This window comes from Haliotis rubra, unplaced genomic scaffold (genome assembly GCF_003918875.1).
Source record: "Haliotis rubra isolate DU_JTF1 unplaced genomic scaffold, ASM391887v1 Scf1087, whole genome shotgun sequence".
Classification (NCBI taxonomy): Eukaryota; Metazoa; Mollusca; class Gastropoda; order Lepetellida; family Haliotidae; genus Haliotis; species Haliotis rubra.
The window spans coordinates 254,571-270,476 of NW_025764989.1; the positions used below are offsets into that span (position 1 = coordinate 254,571).

At 39.9% G+C, this 15,906-nt stretch overlaps 1 protein-coding gene across 1 annotated transcript in view; it reads left to right on the forward strand.

Moving 5' to 3' along the window:
- The window catches only part of LOC124282204, a gene marked incomplete at its 3' end in the record, with an annotated part of 102,220 nt that overhangs the window by 52,790 nt on the left and 33,524 nt on the right, over positions 1 to 15,906 (forward strand). The window contains 23 exon segments of the mRNA XM_046718166.1: positions 339 to 381; positions 752 to 909; positions 1,087 to 1,248; positions 2,174 to 2,383; positions 2,549 to 2,591; positions 2,796 to 2,959; positions 3,232 to 3,396; positions 3,567 to 3,776; positions 3,998 to 4,040; positions 4,746 to 4,915; positions 5,349 to 5,516; positions 5,739 to 5,948; positions 6,180 to 6,222; positions 6,365 to 6,525; positions 7,045 to 7,218; positions 7,476 to 7,694; positions 8,368 to 8,410; positions 8,558 to 8,718; positions 9,808 to 9,987; positions 12,143 to 12,280; positions 13,183 to 13,292; positions 13,541 to 13,592; positions 13,766 to 13,975. Coding sequence (XP_046574122.1) covers positions 339 to 381; positions 752 to 909; positions 1,087 to 1,248; positions 2,174 to 2,383; positions 2,549 to 2,591; positions 2,796 to 2,959; positions 3,232 to 3,396; positions 3,567 to 3,776; positions 3,998 to 4,040; positions 4,746 to 4,915; positions 5,349 to 5,516; positions 5,739 to 5,948; positions 6,180 to 6,222; positions 6,365 to 6,525; positions 7,045 to 7,218; positions 7,476 to 7,694; positions 8,368 to 8,410; positions 8,558 to 8,718; positions 9,808 to 9,987; positions 12,143 to 12,280; positions 13,183 to 13,292; positions 13,541 to 13,592; positions 13,766 to 13,975 — 3,237 coding nt within the window.

Consider the following 15,906-nt stretch of genomic DNA (forward strand, 5'->3'; position numbering starts at 1 on the left):
TTGTACACTGTAACTACAATATGAGAGTCGGCATTGAGAAGCGGGAGTTCAGTCACACACTGTTTAACTACACATGGGGTAAGTTGTACACTGTTTAACTACACATGGGGTAAGTTGTACACTGTTTACCTATACATGGGTAAGTTGTACACTGTTTAACTATACACGGGTAAGTTGTGCATTGTTTAACTATACATGGGGTAAGTTGTACACTGGAAAACATTGGGTATGGAGAAGATTTGGGTTTATTATACCGAAAATGCATACAGATACACGTGTCAGTTGTAAAAGTGTGTTCAACTGCTGGTAATCATATGCAAATATTTTCCCCTTCTAAGGTGAAACAGAAGTTATCGATCTTGGAGGACTGGTACGAATTGAGTAAGTATTTTGATTATTTAAAAAAGTATGATTTTCAGTTTTTATCAGGTGATATTGTCTAGGATACATACCTCAGGCTGACAAGGACGTTCATGTTTAGATCTGAATATACTTTATATTGCCGTGTTCAAAAAAGATTTACGCATCCTAATATACATAGCATCAGTGCAAAGAATACCCAGTATTGACTATTCTCAGAAACAAATTCCTTATGGAGTAATGGGAAAATATATGAATTGATCACTGAAAGTCAATGATGACACCAGGTGTTCACGAAAGGAGTAAGCATGTTCTGCCCTACCGGTAGCACCCACCATTCACACAATTTCCCCAGAATGGAAGTAATTTAAAGAATGGCGTACCTTTTCAGATATACCATCAGCTCTAGTCAGAAGAGGTTCCTGGTGAACCTGAGCCTTAAGGTGTGTCTGACTGCTGGAGAGGCTTGTCAGTTTACCTTCCCTGTGTTCACAGACATGATCATCCCTAAACCATTCTGTGACTGGGAGGCCACCAAGCAGCTACAAAGTAAGAACAACATTAGTCTCCTTTGTATTCCATATGCAATAGTTACTGGATAGCCCTTGGTTAATCCAAGCGAAGCCCTTCTCAATAACACTGACATGGACGTTCTGGGACAGATCATCTTTGAATAAGGACAAAAACCTGCAGAACGTCATGTCAAACGATTTGACTTTGCTTCAGATTTCTCCCTTAGAGAGTTTGTGACATCGCAAGGTGGTGCACTGACAGACAGACTGGCTGATACACTGGTGGACAAGCTGATGGAGACTCTTGGTGTATCCGGCTATCTTCTGGACCCGCAGTGTTCCATGAGTGGTCGGGGCACGAATGGCTGGAGCTCAGGTTAGGAGACATAACCGTTTAAGATAAATCATATTTATAGCACACTGACCAACAGTGAACAGATATACAACAAAACAACAAATCCTTTTCATGATCTCAGGGTAGATTGCAGGTGTCTTTATCGTGAACATGTGTTTATGAAACATGATGTCTATTGTTCACGGACACGTGAAGATCCGAGTTAGAATTGATTTTCAGTACTCCATGCTTGTCGTAAGAGGAAACAAACGGGATCAGGTGGTCAGGCTCGCTGATGTCATCGTATCCCAGTTGCGTAGATTGATGGTCATGATGTTGATCACTACATTCTCTGGTCCAGACTCTATTATTTAGAGATCGCCCCCAGAATAGCTGGAATATTGCTTTGTGTGGCGTGAAACAATAAACCAACCAACCAACTATTGTTAACAAGTTGTTCCTGTCGCAACGGTAGCACCAAGAAAAAACACGTGGAAGAAAAGAAAGTCCAGTATTCAGCTGAGATAACCAGGAAACATGTGATACTAGAGTTGAAACAGGAAACTGCAGCGAACATAGTGTTGGTCATTGATTTCCTTCTTTGCAATATTTTAAAAAGGTCTTGAATGTAATAATCGTGATCAAACAATTTTCGAGGAAGAGTCTAATGCGGTTCTCTCGAAGAAAGAACACGCTCGATTTTGCCTGGGATGTTGTGTAAAGCGTAGGGCTCGTCCAACACAACGAGACAGTTGACTACTGGAAATAGAAGACATTCTTGTTGTCATCCAGTCTCGTGGAAAATGTTTTTGTCACTTTGAACCTGTATACATAAAACAAATGTTATCTTCTTGGGGGCCAATTACTAATGTGTTTGTGGAAAAATATTCTGCAGGGAACAGATGTTTGACATTTCATTAGTATGATGAAGGGTTCTCTACTGTTTGGTACATATCATATTTTTCAGATTGCCCCAGACCGGTTTCACTGCCAACACTACCCGACTCTCTGTCCTGCAGTCTTCCCGACCACTGTACTGGAATAGACTGTTGCCTCAATGTGCCTCTCATCAGTCGGAATGTCCACTTCAAGGTCGACTTGGACATGTGCAAAATGACCCTTACATTGGCCATAGAGAAGCTTGAGTTTAGCAGACTGCTCTTCAACTACCAATGGGGTGGGTGGAAATATCAAGCAATTTAATGAATTGTTGTATATTTAGGGGGAAGTGGAACCTGATTCTACGCATTGAACACAAGAACAACAATGTCTATTTGTTAGGCCCAGTCAATGTGCAAGTGTATATTTTTTAAGATTTCTATTTTGCTTTGACCTTCCGCAGGGACGCCAGACAGTTTCAATCTGAAGGGGATATTCCGGGCAGAGTAAGTTACTCAAATGTTGATGCTTTGTTCAGTAAGTTGCTATTACAGTGGTTCCTCCTATGATTTAAACAGACAAAAATATAGTTGTGATGGTACACCGCCATTACTTTTAGTATTTTCAAAGTACATAGCTGATGTGTATGGTGAATTGGAGTCTCCTATTCGAGTCTCGTACGTTTGGAAATACAAGTGTTTCATTTTCAGTTACGTCATCGACAATCTGGAGGGAGAGAAACAGTTTCTTGTAAGTCTCAACATCAGTGCCTGCTTCGAGGCTGGAGGGAAGTGTCTGGTTACCCTACCAGTGTTAAACCAAGCCAGGTTCCCCAACCCTGGATGCGACTGGAACTCAACGCTGTCCCTCAAAGGTACGCCCGTGAATAAATAAAACAGTAAATAATTAACAGTTCTAGGGAAACTTTCGATGCGTGATGTATGGAATATATCATCGTATAAACATTAATTGTTTGACCATTCCAGTATAAAAACATACTCAAACTATATCAACAGGAGGCACGGCCTCCATAAATGATAAACCTAGTTTGATTTCATTAACTCAGCGTGGTGGGGTTATTTTGTATATTAACATGAAATGATGGTGAAACATGTACACTATCTTATTCCACTTCAATATGCAAAGGCTTCTCCCTGAAGAACTGGCTGAATGATCATAATCTGAACATCGGACAAGCCTTGACCTCAGTATTCCGGTTCCAACTATCTCTAGCTCTGGGCATCTCTGAGTACCTTCTGGATCCCATGTGCGACAGGCAGAGGGGGATATACAAGCCGGGATGGAATAATGGTAAATGGTTGTAAAAATCATTAATTTTGCAGGAACCATGCAAAGTACTATTTCTATCCAGTTGCTGAAATGAAGGGAAATATCGGTGCAAATAAAAGTAGAAACCTCTGTTTATCTTAAAATTAGGAAATTGTTTCGGCCAATAATTGGGTTATTATATGACATTTCAGCGTGTCCAAAACCAATGACCCTACCAAGCCTCCCGAGCAGCCTGTCGTGTCATATCCCCGACTACTGCACTGGACTGGACTGCTGTGTGGATGTGGTCAGTCTGGGGATGTCCTTCAACTTCAAGATCCTCCTGGACACACGGAACCTTGTCCTGACTGTCAGCATCGAGAAGCTCACCTTCCAGACATCATTGTTCAACTACAAGTGGGGTAGGTCTCATTACAGCAACCCCATAACAATGCAGATCATGTGTATTCTACTAAATAGACAATCAATTTTTACGTTTTTGTTAACAGCAGTAGAGTGTTTTTGCAATTGTTTTCAATATCGTATGTACACAGTTTCAATGTCATGTATAACGAATAATAACCAATAAATTACTTTTTGATTATTTTGCGAAAATGTCAACTTTGTGTTTACGCTTTTTCAGGAGAATGGGAAAATTTCAACCTTAATGGCGTCGTTAGGTTAAGGTGAGATGGGTGATTAATACTGTATATACGGTACATTTATCATGTTTTAAATGAAGAACCTTTATCCTTAACGTCACTAAGGCCAATTGAATATGATCATGTATGTCGTGTGATTTGATATGAAACTCAGTGTATAACCTTTCACGACGAAAATATTTAAAATTTCCTTCTCAGTGACCAATTGTTATATGTACTGCTGGCACTTCCAGTAACATATGTTTAGAATGGACTGTCACGAGAGTTGATTTAGTCGGATTCGAAGACTTATACACTTACAGAGCGACTGCATTAAGTATATGCTTAGATATAGATATATATATATATATATATATATATATATATATATATATATATATATATATATATATATATATATATATATATATATATATATATATATATATATATATATATATATATATATAAGTATATTGAATGATGACACGGAATATACATTTATGGGTTGGTTGACTGAAGTCAGTTTGGACAGTCAAATGACCGATATTAGTACTTCGACTCATGGTCTCTTGGGGTGGCTATCTGTTCCTACCTTTGACAACGACCAACCACTTTACTCATGCAGAAGAAACAATTAAACCAGTTCAATATCATGCTGTGATTTATATTCAGTTGTCTCCATCCAGCAAACCCGCATTGTAATGGTTATGTACGTGACCTAACACTATGTCCATCTTACCTCCTCAGTTTCAAGATTGATGACCTTGTACATGCTTGGAAGTACCTGATGAGTCTGAAACTCTCGCTGTGCTTTGAAGCAGACTCTCCCTGTGCTCTCAGCCTTCCTGTCCTCACAGATATCAGCTTCCCCAAACTAGTGTGGAACTGGGATAATCCTTTCTCCGCGATTGACAACGGTGAGTGAGCGAGTGAGTGAGTGAATGAGTTTTACTCCGCACACAGCAATGTTCCAGCTGTATGGCGGCGGTCTGTAAATAATCGAGTCTGGACCAGACAATACGGTGATCAACACCATGAGCATCGATCTACGCAACGGGGAACCGATGACATGTCTCAACCAAATCAGCGAGCCTGACCACCCGATCCCTTTAGTCTCCTCTTACGACAAGCATGGGTTACTGAAGATCAATTCTAACGGGTGACTGGTAACGGTAAGCCACATACATCGACAACTGTACACTACATGAACATCTGATGCACTTCACGTTTCTGTAATAAGTTATAAAGACATTGCATAAATGTAACATATGACAGTGTCCTTATAAATGATGTTCCTGTGTTTGTGATTCATGGGATTAATATCATGTCTTTCTAACCACATATTTGCAGGCTTCTCTTTGAAGAACTGGCTTTCTGATTTGAAGCTTCCGTCTGGTAAGAGACTCGCCAGCTTAGCTGTGTCGAAACTCTTGGACAGACTTGGGATTGCGGACTACTTGACAAACCCCCAGTGTAACAAGAGCCTACCACCTGGAGCAGTTGGCGGTTGGAAAAAAGGTATGTTGTTTAAACGCTGAACTTTTGCAAAATGTATGACATTAAGGCTTCAAATATGGCATGTGATCATTGTTGCGCTCAACAAACTGATAGCAATATGTCTAATAAAGAAAGTGCGATGGGAAAGGCTTGTGAGTATGGGTCTTCAAATAGAAAAAGCTAAACTATACAACAATAAGAAGAACACAGACACAGATTCATACTGTTGTGTGATGTTTTCAGATTGCCCTGCAAGTCTCACCCTGCCAACACTACCAGACTCCGTCACCTGTCATCTGTCAGACCCGTGTGGCTCCATACAGTGTTGTATTGACGTGGACTTTATCGGGAGATCCTTCAACGTCCAGGTTGGAATAGACCCGTGCACCTACACCTTCACCATGGGCATAGAGAAGCTGGTCTTCACCAGGATCTTATCCAACTACAAATGGGGTGAGCAGGGTGCTGTTTTGGGGGGATGATCAAAATGTTAACATATCTCAGAAGTGTGGGTAAAAGGTTTGTTAGAGGATATTCGAGTATCTGGATACAAATGTGAAAGTATTAATCGAGTTTGATGGAAGGAACACTGACTATAATGAATCGTTTTAATGCATCTATATATGTATGACGACGAACAATGAAACGTACATGTCCTGTCTTACAAAGGTGTTGATTTTTCAGGAACTCTGGAACACTTCAGCTTAAAGAACGTGGTCCGTGTAGAGTAAGTATTGTTTTAACATTGGTAATTCACTATATTGTAAAAGAATTGAGCATTTGCTTTGTCCGAGTTGTAATAGTACGCATCACTGTACTAATCAGAGGCATCCGTTCGTCACTGTTTAAGGACACATGTTTTTTTTCAGTTTCATGCTCGATGACCTGTTCGGGGAAAAGAAGTTCCTGATCAACCTCAACATCAGTGTCTGTTTCGAGGAGGATTCTTGTATGATTTCCTTCCCAGCTCTGAAGAATGTAAAGATTCCCAAGTTGATATGTGACTGGGACAGTACAGCTGCTCTTGCAGGTCAGTGATGTGGATGAGGGTTCTATGTGAAAGTAAACCCACTTAATTCTAAACGTGTTAAGGCTTATGACTATACCGTATCATATTAAGATTGTTTCCCCACACATTGTTGGTGTCGTAAAATGGTCAACTAGATTATATATAGCATTTCCTGTCATTTCATTAAGAAATTCCTTCCCATGTGTATAACAAGTGGTTCTTTATCAGTGCCTACCAGAGACATCGACCCGTGAAAAATTCGGGTTAGAATCGGTCTTCAGCAACCCATGTTTGTCATGATAGAAGTCTAACGGACCGGGTGACCAGGCTCGCTGACTTGGTTGATGCTCATAATGTCAGTCACTGGCTTGTCTGATCAAGGCTGAATTATTCACATGGCTGGAACATTGCATATTGCGGCAAACAAACGAATAAAACCAGAAGAATCATATATTGTATGTGTATCAACAAGAAATGTAATGGCTCCTCAACTAATTTCCGATCAGAATATTCATGATAATACATCTCCATTTTTTCCAGATTTCTCTCTGTCTGGCTTCCTGTCCGAGATGAAGTCTAATGGGTCTGCGAGTCTTACTTCAGTCATCGCAGCCAAACTGTTTGAGAGGCTGGAAATAGCTGGATATCTGAAGACAGCACAGTGTCAAAATACAAGTAGTCCTTATGTACCTACAATCAATGGATGGAACAACGGTAGGACCCGGATTAAAAGGCGATATGTTGAACCAGCATGAAATTCCAGTCACTGTATTCATATGTCATCAAGATTCTAAATAAACTTATGTAATATTCTGATTAAAGATAATATATAAGTCCACAGCTGAAAGCAATGATGGAGTGATTTTATATATTTAACAACTTTCCATTGTGATGATAGCTGCAACGTTTCCTCCCAGACCAAATGTAACAGAAGCCTATTGATTGTGATGTTTTCACTTCGATGACTTCAGAGTGTCCAGTTCATGGGCTTGACCAGTATCTCCCAAACCTCCCTGATTCCATGGCATGTCACATCCCCGACATCTGTACCGCCGTTGACTGCTGCATCTACATCGACTTCCTGTCACGTGCCTTCAACGTCTTCGTGACAGTGGACATGTGCACCTATCAGTTGACGGTGGGCGTGGAAAATCTGGTCTACAAACGGATGTTGTTCGACTATCAGTGGGGTATGTTAGCATATTATTTATGCAGTCTGATTGACGTTTTGTGAAACCTGTAAGTATGGCTACGTTATGGTGTTCTGATACATTATCCCTTCAGTTTCCTTTCGGTTTGGAGTGATGGATGACATTGAACATTGCTTTCAAAATGATTTCTTTGACGTTTGTACATTTAAGTGTCGCACTATTCTTGAAGAATGCAGTTTTCTTGTTCTTGCCCACTCTGGTACTTTGCGGTATCAACCCACTCATAATCAGACACAGGCTCCAATAGTGACTCCGATACGACTATTTCCTTTATGGCGAGCACGAGTTAGGGTAACATCAAACGCCATCTTGTAAGACGCTGGCAGGGAATCAAGCAGGAAACGCACTGCACCCCGGGCTGTCTATTAACATACAGTGTCGGTCTGTCACATGTTAACGCCGGACTCCATTCCAAAACATTCGAAAACAATATTGCAACCCAATTCATTAAAAAAAATGGAATTGTTTTAATTGGGCATCATGACACATTTGGAAAGGTAAGAGCGGTTGATTGATTGTCTCTTCACCGTCGAAATAAATCTTTTCGTCCAGTGTAAATTATGCATCAAGTATAATCTGAACGTTGACGAACATTGGGAAGTTTTACCACGGACACGTCACGTGCTGAAACGTATTTTATTTTTGTTTACAGGCACAGAAGAACATTTTTATGTAAAAGGTGTCATTCGAGTTGAGTAAGTATTGACGTGTTATTTAATCTATTAACATAATGATTCAGTAAAATAAGACAAAAACACACAAAAATGTGGATCTACACTTATGTATGCACCACTCGCGTAACGTTTACCTGAAAATATGCATACATTGAACCAATGTTTCAGTTACACCATCAACCGACTTATGTCTGAGAAGAAACTGGAGGTGACTGCAGCTGTCAGTGTGTGTCTGAAACAAAACGAGTGTCTGTTCTCCAAAACCTTCCTTGACAAGGCCAAGATACCACAACCCCTGTGTGACTGGGAGGCCAGGCTGCAACAGAGAAGTAAGGCTTTACTAGATATGTGTCCTTGTTTAATCCCTATCTCTCATTTCTCATCCTATTGCATAATTAACAAAGAGGATGTTCTTGTTCTTCAGGTAAACACACACTGCAATAGACAGGCCGACAGAATATATTATAGTCAATACCAGATGGTTAAACAATCATTTTGGGTGGCTTGCCACTCATACTCATGATGAGCACGTGTTGCCCTTGCTGACCAGTCGTGTGAATGCAAACTGTCGGAGGGACATGTCATTCACATGGTCACAAGAAAACTATATTCTAACATATGTATTTGAAATTGCATATCTTATTTCAGTTATTTAATGGATATTTTTTAAGTTTAAACAGTCGTACTTTCTACACATAAATCGAAACAAACGGACTTTCCTTCATGTATTTAACAATATGAAGCAAGTTTGAAAATATACCTTTTTGAAAGTTGAAAAAAATGTCAACAGGAGTTTCTGGTAACAGCACATCAAGTATTCGGAAAGTGTGACTTCATATTCTGTTGGGGCGGTGGGGTAGCCTAGTGGTTCAAGCGTTGGCTCTTCACGCCGAAGACCCGGGTTCGATTCCCCACATGGGCACAATGTGTTAAGCCCATTTCTGGTGTCCCCCGCCGTGATATTGCTGGAATATTGCTAAAAGCGGCGTAAAACTAAACTCAGTCAGTCAGTCAGTCATATTCTGTTGATGTCTTAGACAAGTCTCTGGTTCTGCTGTAACAATTATGTCATAATTGTTTGACTAAGTCAATGTTTGCCATGCGTATATATATGTGTCTTCTTCCCGTCATTATGGTATATTGTGTGTGAATTAAAGTCAATTTAATTTTAGACATCCGGTCCCCATAGATGTATATAAGTGCAGAATGACATGTATAAGTCTTAAGATAAATTTTTAATTTTAATTTTCAAATCTTTGTGGTCTTAGAGAAACAGCATTGTTGACTGCTTCATCCTTTGAGAGATAAGGGAAATATAACCAACCTAGCAACCTTGCATCTGAACCAACAGAATGTTATTAAGTATTCAAACGGAATAATAAGGAAGACAACATAGCAAGTATGACTGTTTGTTTCAGATTTCTCATTGTCCAACTGGGCATCAGGCAAGGGTCTGTCCTCCACCGTGTCGACTCTCTCGGAAACACTCATATCTCAGCTCATGGATGATCTCGGGGTGTCTCAGTACCTCGTCAGTTCGGCCTGTGATCAGTCAGCAAGTCCATATTCCCCTGCTGGGATAAACAACTGGAATAATGGTATATGTATAAACATTTATACCACTATGTTATTGGTGTTGGAGTAAAGTAAAAATCTGTATGAAGTTATTGCATGTTGTTTTGTACCTGTATATACTGAGTCAAAAAAGAAACTTCACAAAATGTAATTTGAAAAATAATGAATAATTCTTCTCTGATGATACATCTATGTATCCGAAATGGGATCCCTATCTTTCGACTCTAGAAAAACGTTAGCAAAACCCATTCAAACCCATCCATTCGTCGTGCAAATGACGTTAGTGCCAAATCAGGTTTTGCACGTGCAGTCGATCACGTGATCTTCGCATCGAGGTTTTCTTCATATGCACGTGTTTGCATTGGCCTCAAGAATTGAAAAAGCACTTTTAAACCACAGTTCTAACGGTACTTGAAATGCCACGATTGTCAAATGTGCAACGTGAACGTGCCGTTGGCATGTTGCAAGCGGGAAGATCAGTTATTGACGTCGCAAGAGCAATGGGATGCAACCGTCGTACTGTGTATGACTTGCGAGGTCGTCTACAACAAACTGGCACCACTTCTGATCGCCCAAGGTCGGGTCGTCCACGTGTGACGTCACGAGCAGAAGACCGTCAAATCGTCCTACGTCACCTACGTGACAGATTTCTGCCGACTACACGAACCAGGGCTGAGATGTTTAGAGGTCGACTGTCCTCACAGACCATTCGAAATCGGTTGTGGGCTGCCAATCTCTATTCTCGACGTCCATATCGTGGGCCAATATTGACGCCGTTTCATCAACGTCAACGTCTGCTGTGGGCCCAACGTCACCTCCGATGGACCCAGAGAGACTGGAATCGAGTCGTCTTTAGCGATGAATCCAGGTTTACCCTCAGATTCGCGGACGGCAGGCATAGAGTCTGGAGACGACGTCGTGAACGGTATGCCCAATGTTGTGTACAGGAAGTCGACAGATTCGGGGGCGGAAGTTGCATGGTGTGGGGGTGCTTTCTGTGGGAACAACCGTTCCCGACTTCTGGTTATCCGTGGAAACCTCACAGGTGCTGCTTACCGCGACCAGGTGCTCACCCCTGAACTCGTTCCTTTCATGGCGGCTCATGGCCCAGGTCTACAGCTCCAGCATGATAATGCTCGGCCGCATACCGCGATGTTGACACGAAATTTCCTTCAAAAAAGCTGGAATCAACGTCATGGACTGGCCATCGAGGTCCCCTGACCTTAATCCAATAGAGCACGTTTGGGATGCACTTGGGAGAAGGCTTCGTGGTCTTAGGAACCAACCTCAGAATTTGCAGGAACTTGGCGCTGCCTTGCAAGAGCAATGGCGCAGAATCCCCAACCACGTGTTCACAAGCATCAGGCAGTCGATGAGGAGACGGTGTTTGGCAGTGGTGAATGCGCGGGGCGGCCATACACGATATTGAACTGAGACATTTCGCATTTTTATTCTTGTGACTTGACATTCTGTATACCCATGTTTTGGAACGGCGGTGAAGCCTAATGGAACTGATTATGGCACTGTCAGTGTATCGAGTACATCACACAGATCTCAGCAATGAAATAATAACAATTTAACCATCTTACCATCTCTTGTTCTTTTATAGTGCCCTGAAGAAAGAATGTGAAGTTTCTTTTTTGACTCAGTATATATTTAACTGAAGTATGCCTGTGGTTGAGCATATATTTAAATGAAATTAGGGTTACTGATGAAATCAACAATTACGAAATCTTTCCTCTCATGAGAATCATAGGGTCATTCCGCTTTTAAATCTTTTGTAGATTATATACATAGATATTTGCACTGAAAACGCAATGAATTTAAATGAATTTGTCCCCTACGCCCTTTTTGCGCAGTGTGGGTGAGTTTAGTTGTAGGCCGCGCTTTTAGCAATATCACGGCGGGGAACACCAGAAACGGGCTTTACACATTGTAACCATGTAGGGAAATAAACCCGCGTCATCGAGCAAACGCTTTAACTGTTAGGCTACCTCAACGACCCTTTTTGCACAGAGAAAGAGCAGGGTACTGGTAAATCTACCACACCAGTAAAGAAAATGTATGTTATAAGACACGATTTAAACATTTCGGAATTCTTACATTCATTAGAGTGAAGTCTTACCAGTATAGATGGAAGAACAGAAGGTACGCGATTTATATATTCTGTGTTTCCAGAATGCAGCAGCCGAGCCATACCATTCCTACCCGAGTCTGTGCGATGTCACCTGACCTCCAACTGTTCCACTGTAGACTGTTGTGTCGATGTTCGACTCATCAAGAGGACAATCCAAGCCAAGTTTGATGTGGATGTTTGTAACTTACAGATGACAGTGATCATTGAACGACTATCTTACACTGTTTCACTCCTGGAGTATGTATGGGGTAAATGTCCACTTGCACAATATTCTACAATTCATCCTGTTTCTCCATCCTAGAATGTCACAAGGAGAATTCTTCACAGGTTCAGGATTGGCCCATGGTTAAGTCCACTGGAATCCAATGTTCAGAAATGTGTCCAAATCCACTGAGTTTCAAATATCAAATTCACATTCAGTATGAATGGACACCGTTGTTATAGAACCTGAGCCTAGATGGTATTCAAAATGGTATTGCGACCTTTGTCACGTTGAGGTTTGTCCAACATTAGACTTACGCATCTTAACACCTTAGAGGTACTAGCCAGTCGTATTTTAGTCATACCTGATTCAATGTACTTTCCGATCTGTTCCAGGCACGGAAGGACATTTCATCCTGGGAGATATGGCACGGCTGGTGTGAGTATCAGATGGCATTTTGTTCATGTGACTGAACCTGCCGTGATGCCTGTAGTTTCTCCTGTCATATCTTTCCTTTTCGCACAAATGTATGTTGCAAATCATTAGACCTAAACGTTGGTCTCCGATTTCATTTTATTGTTTAACAAATAGCTATTCATAGAACCTTGGACTATAATCTTTAAATCAATTTTCAGTCGATTTATTGCACACAGCTTTAGAATAGGGATATTATGTCATGAATCTGTTACACTTCTTTAGAGCTTAATAATTATTCTCCTGAACACTGATAAGAGTATCATACTGAAAATAATGAAGATATTTGATTGCATAGACTCTTACAAATACCATTCATAAACATTCAGAAGAACTTATGGAATGTCGCTGCAGGTACAAACTTGAGCACGTCCCTTCCACGCAGACGTTGGTGATTGATCTAAACATCAAGATGTGTTTTGAAGACAACACGTGTGTGCTTGAAGTCCCAGTCTTCTCGCAATCAGAGCTGGCGTATTCCCCATGTAACCCGAGTCTACCGGTGCCGTTTGATGGTGTGTACTTAATCAAAGGTGTCACACTTACGGAAACAGATTTTGTGGATTACCACATAATCTTTCATACTAATGCCCGAGGTTGACCAGGATTTGAGACAAACTTAGCACTGGCTTTATACTGGCAGATACAGAATGCTTTGTGTATGTATACCGTGCGTGTGTGCGTGAGTGCGTGAGTGCGTGTGTGTGACCGTATTTCTAGATACACAGGTGTAAATGTAAACATTGTGTTATTTACGTTACAGGTGTCTCCTTTGATTTCTGGAAGTCTAAAAAAATGTGCTCTACAAACTTCCGGTAAGCCCAAACAAAGTCTTGAAAAGTATGTATTTAATTTTTTTTTTTAATGTTTCTTATACGTGATCGTGGAATATGAAATAACCAGCAGGCATGTTTGTATTAAATTAATAGTTTTCGCAAATTTTATTATAATGATGTCTTCTGAGTACTGCTTGTATTCATAACCCCAGCTTGTCTGGCATCCCTCCCCACGGCTATCTCGAGCACCTGCCGCCTGACTGACAACTGCATGGGCATAACGTGTTGTGTGGACGTCGACCTGAAGTACCTCGGCATCTACTCCATCACTGCCGGCATCGAGGTTGACCACTGCAATGACCAGCTTGTGTATCATATAGAGAACAAAGAGTGGTCAAAGAAGCTTCAGGTTGTGGAATATGGTGAGTAACTGCGAGGTAACTCGGGTACCGGGGGTAGGTATACTTAAAACAAAATGCGTTCATAAAAATATTTTTTCTTCACATTTTCAACCCTGTAACTCACACCACACCTACAGTCGCTGGGCTGAAGTTATATATTGATGAATGCTGCTCTCATAATTAAGTAAAACATATCTATAGACTTTAGTTTCATTTCAAGCTGCAGAGGCCAAGTTTCCAGGATTGTACTTCTTGTATGTGTTTAGTGTTTTAACCCAGAACCCCAAGAGAAAGGACAATTGCCACCCGGACCACTGCCACCTAGGACAATTGCTACCCAGTTATTTTTACTATAATAGTGAGGACAATTGCCACCCAGAAGTTTTATGTGATTATATTTGAGAAAATGAATGCAGGTTGTCAATAAACACACATTTAGATGATGAAAAGTCAGTGTTTTCTTGGTATATATATATATTCTGACTTTGATTAACTTTTCACCTTAAAGTAATTTTCACTTTGATGAATTTTTTACTTTGACGAAATATTGACTTAGATGAAAACATATGATTACAGTGATAAGAAGATCAAGTGTTTAGAAAAACAATTTATAAGAGCTTGGGTGCTACTGTCTGAAATATAGCATGCTGAGATGAATGTTTTGATAATGTGAGTAAACAGACTTTGCTAGAAAAACAGTTCAAATCTACAGGTTTCATCCTTTGGTTCAGCATTAAATGAAATTTAGTAGTGATTTTAGTAAATTAAACTGCTGTTTACACACATAAAATTAGTGTTTAGTTCGGATTATGGATAGCCATTTATTGCCATGATTATGAAGGCTATCATTTTTATTGCATTGAGTTTTTCAACATTGGAAATTTCTTTCAAATTAACCAAAACCCTTTGAAGTTTTGGAGCATGTTGTATATTATGTTTGGCAGCTAAGATAATATGATTCAGTATTTCAGTGTATAATGTTCAAAACCAAACATGTTTTTTTGTTATTTTAATTGTGTTCTCAATATAATTATTCATCCAAACTTCAAATTCATTCCAGAATGTGTGTGTTTCTCTACATTCCCAATAAACACGATAAATACTCTAATTCAGCTCATTACATAAAACAGCAAACTAAATTGTCAACAAGTAGTTCTTTTTTAGTATAGATAATACCAAGTAAAAACTTGTATTGGAAATCAAGTAGTTTGACATCTTTCAAACTATGTCTGTAAGTCATAAAAAATCTATTCCAATCAAAAGTAACATTAGCAAAAGATGCTTGCCATTTAAGACACACTTTGGGTAAATCTTCATTAGAAATCAATGAGTCATACAAAATTATAGAGCCCCTTTCCATGATTTCAATAAATTCAAATGACATTCAGTTATGAGTAAATTAAAAACTAGAATATTTCTGGAGTGTATAGTGGTATATTTCTAAGAATCTTAGATATGCTGTCATTTTTTAAAAAGTATCAATTTCATCACGAGCAGCCTTTAAGCTTTGTTCACTCCCATCAAGAAATAATTCAGTATCATCTGCATATTGATTTAATTTACACTCACATTATTGTCAATAACAATACCTTTTATGTTCTTATTACTTCTAATCATACAACCAAGTATTTCGGCGACAAAAAAATATAGAGGTCTGGTGACAGAGGATCTCCTTGCTTCAGAGAGTTTACCATGTTAGGTTACACAGAATGTTGTTTCATATGTCATTATATTTATCCAATGAATTATTACCAAATCTAGCTAAAACAATATTCAAGACATCTTTTGTAGATACTGTATCGAACACCTTCTTAAAATCTATGTTGATGAAAGCTGGTTATATGGAAGAATATGTTATTATTTGTTATGTCAAACTCAATAAAAGTTGGTAAATTATCCTAGGTGGCAATTGTCCTAGGTGGCAATTGCTCGGTGGCAACAGTCCTAGGCCA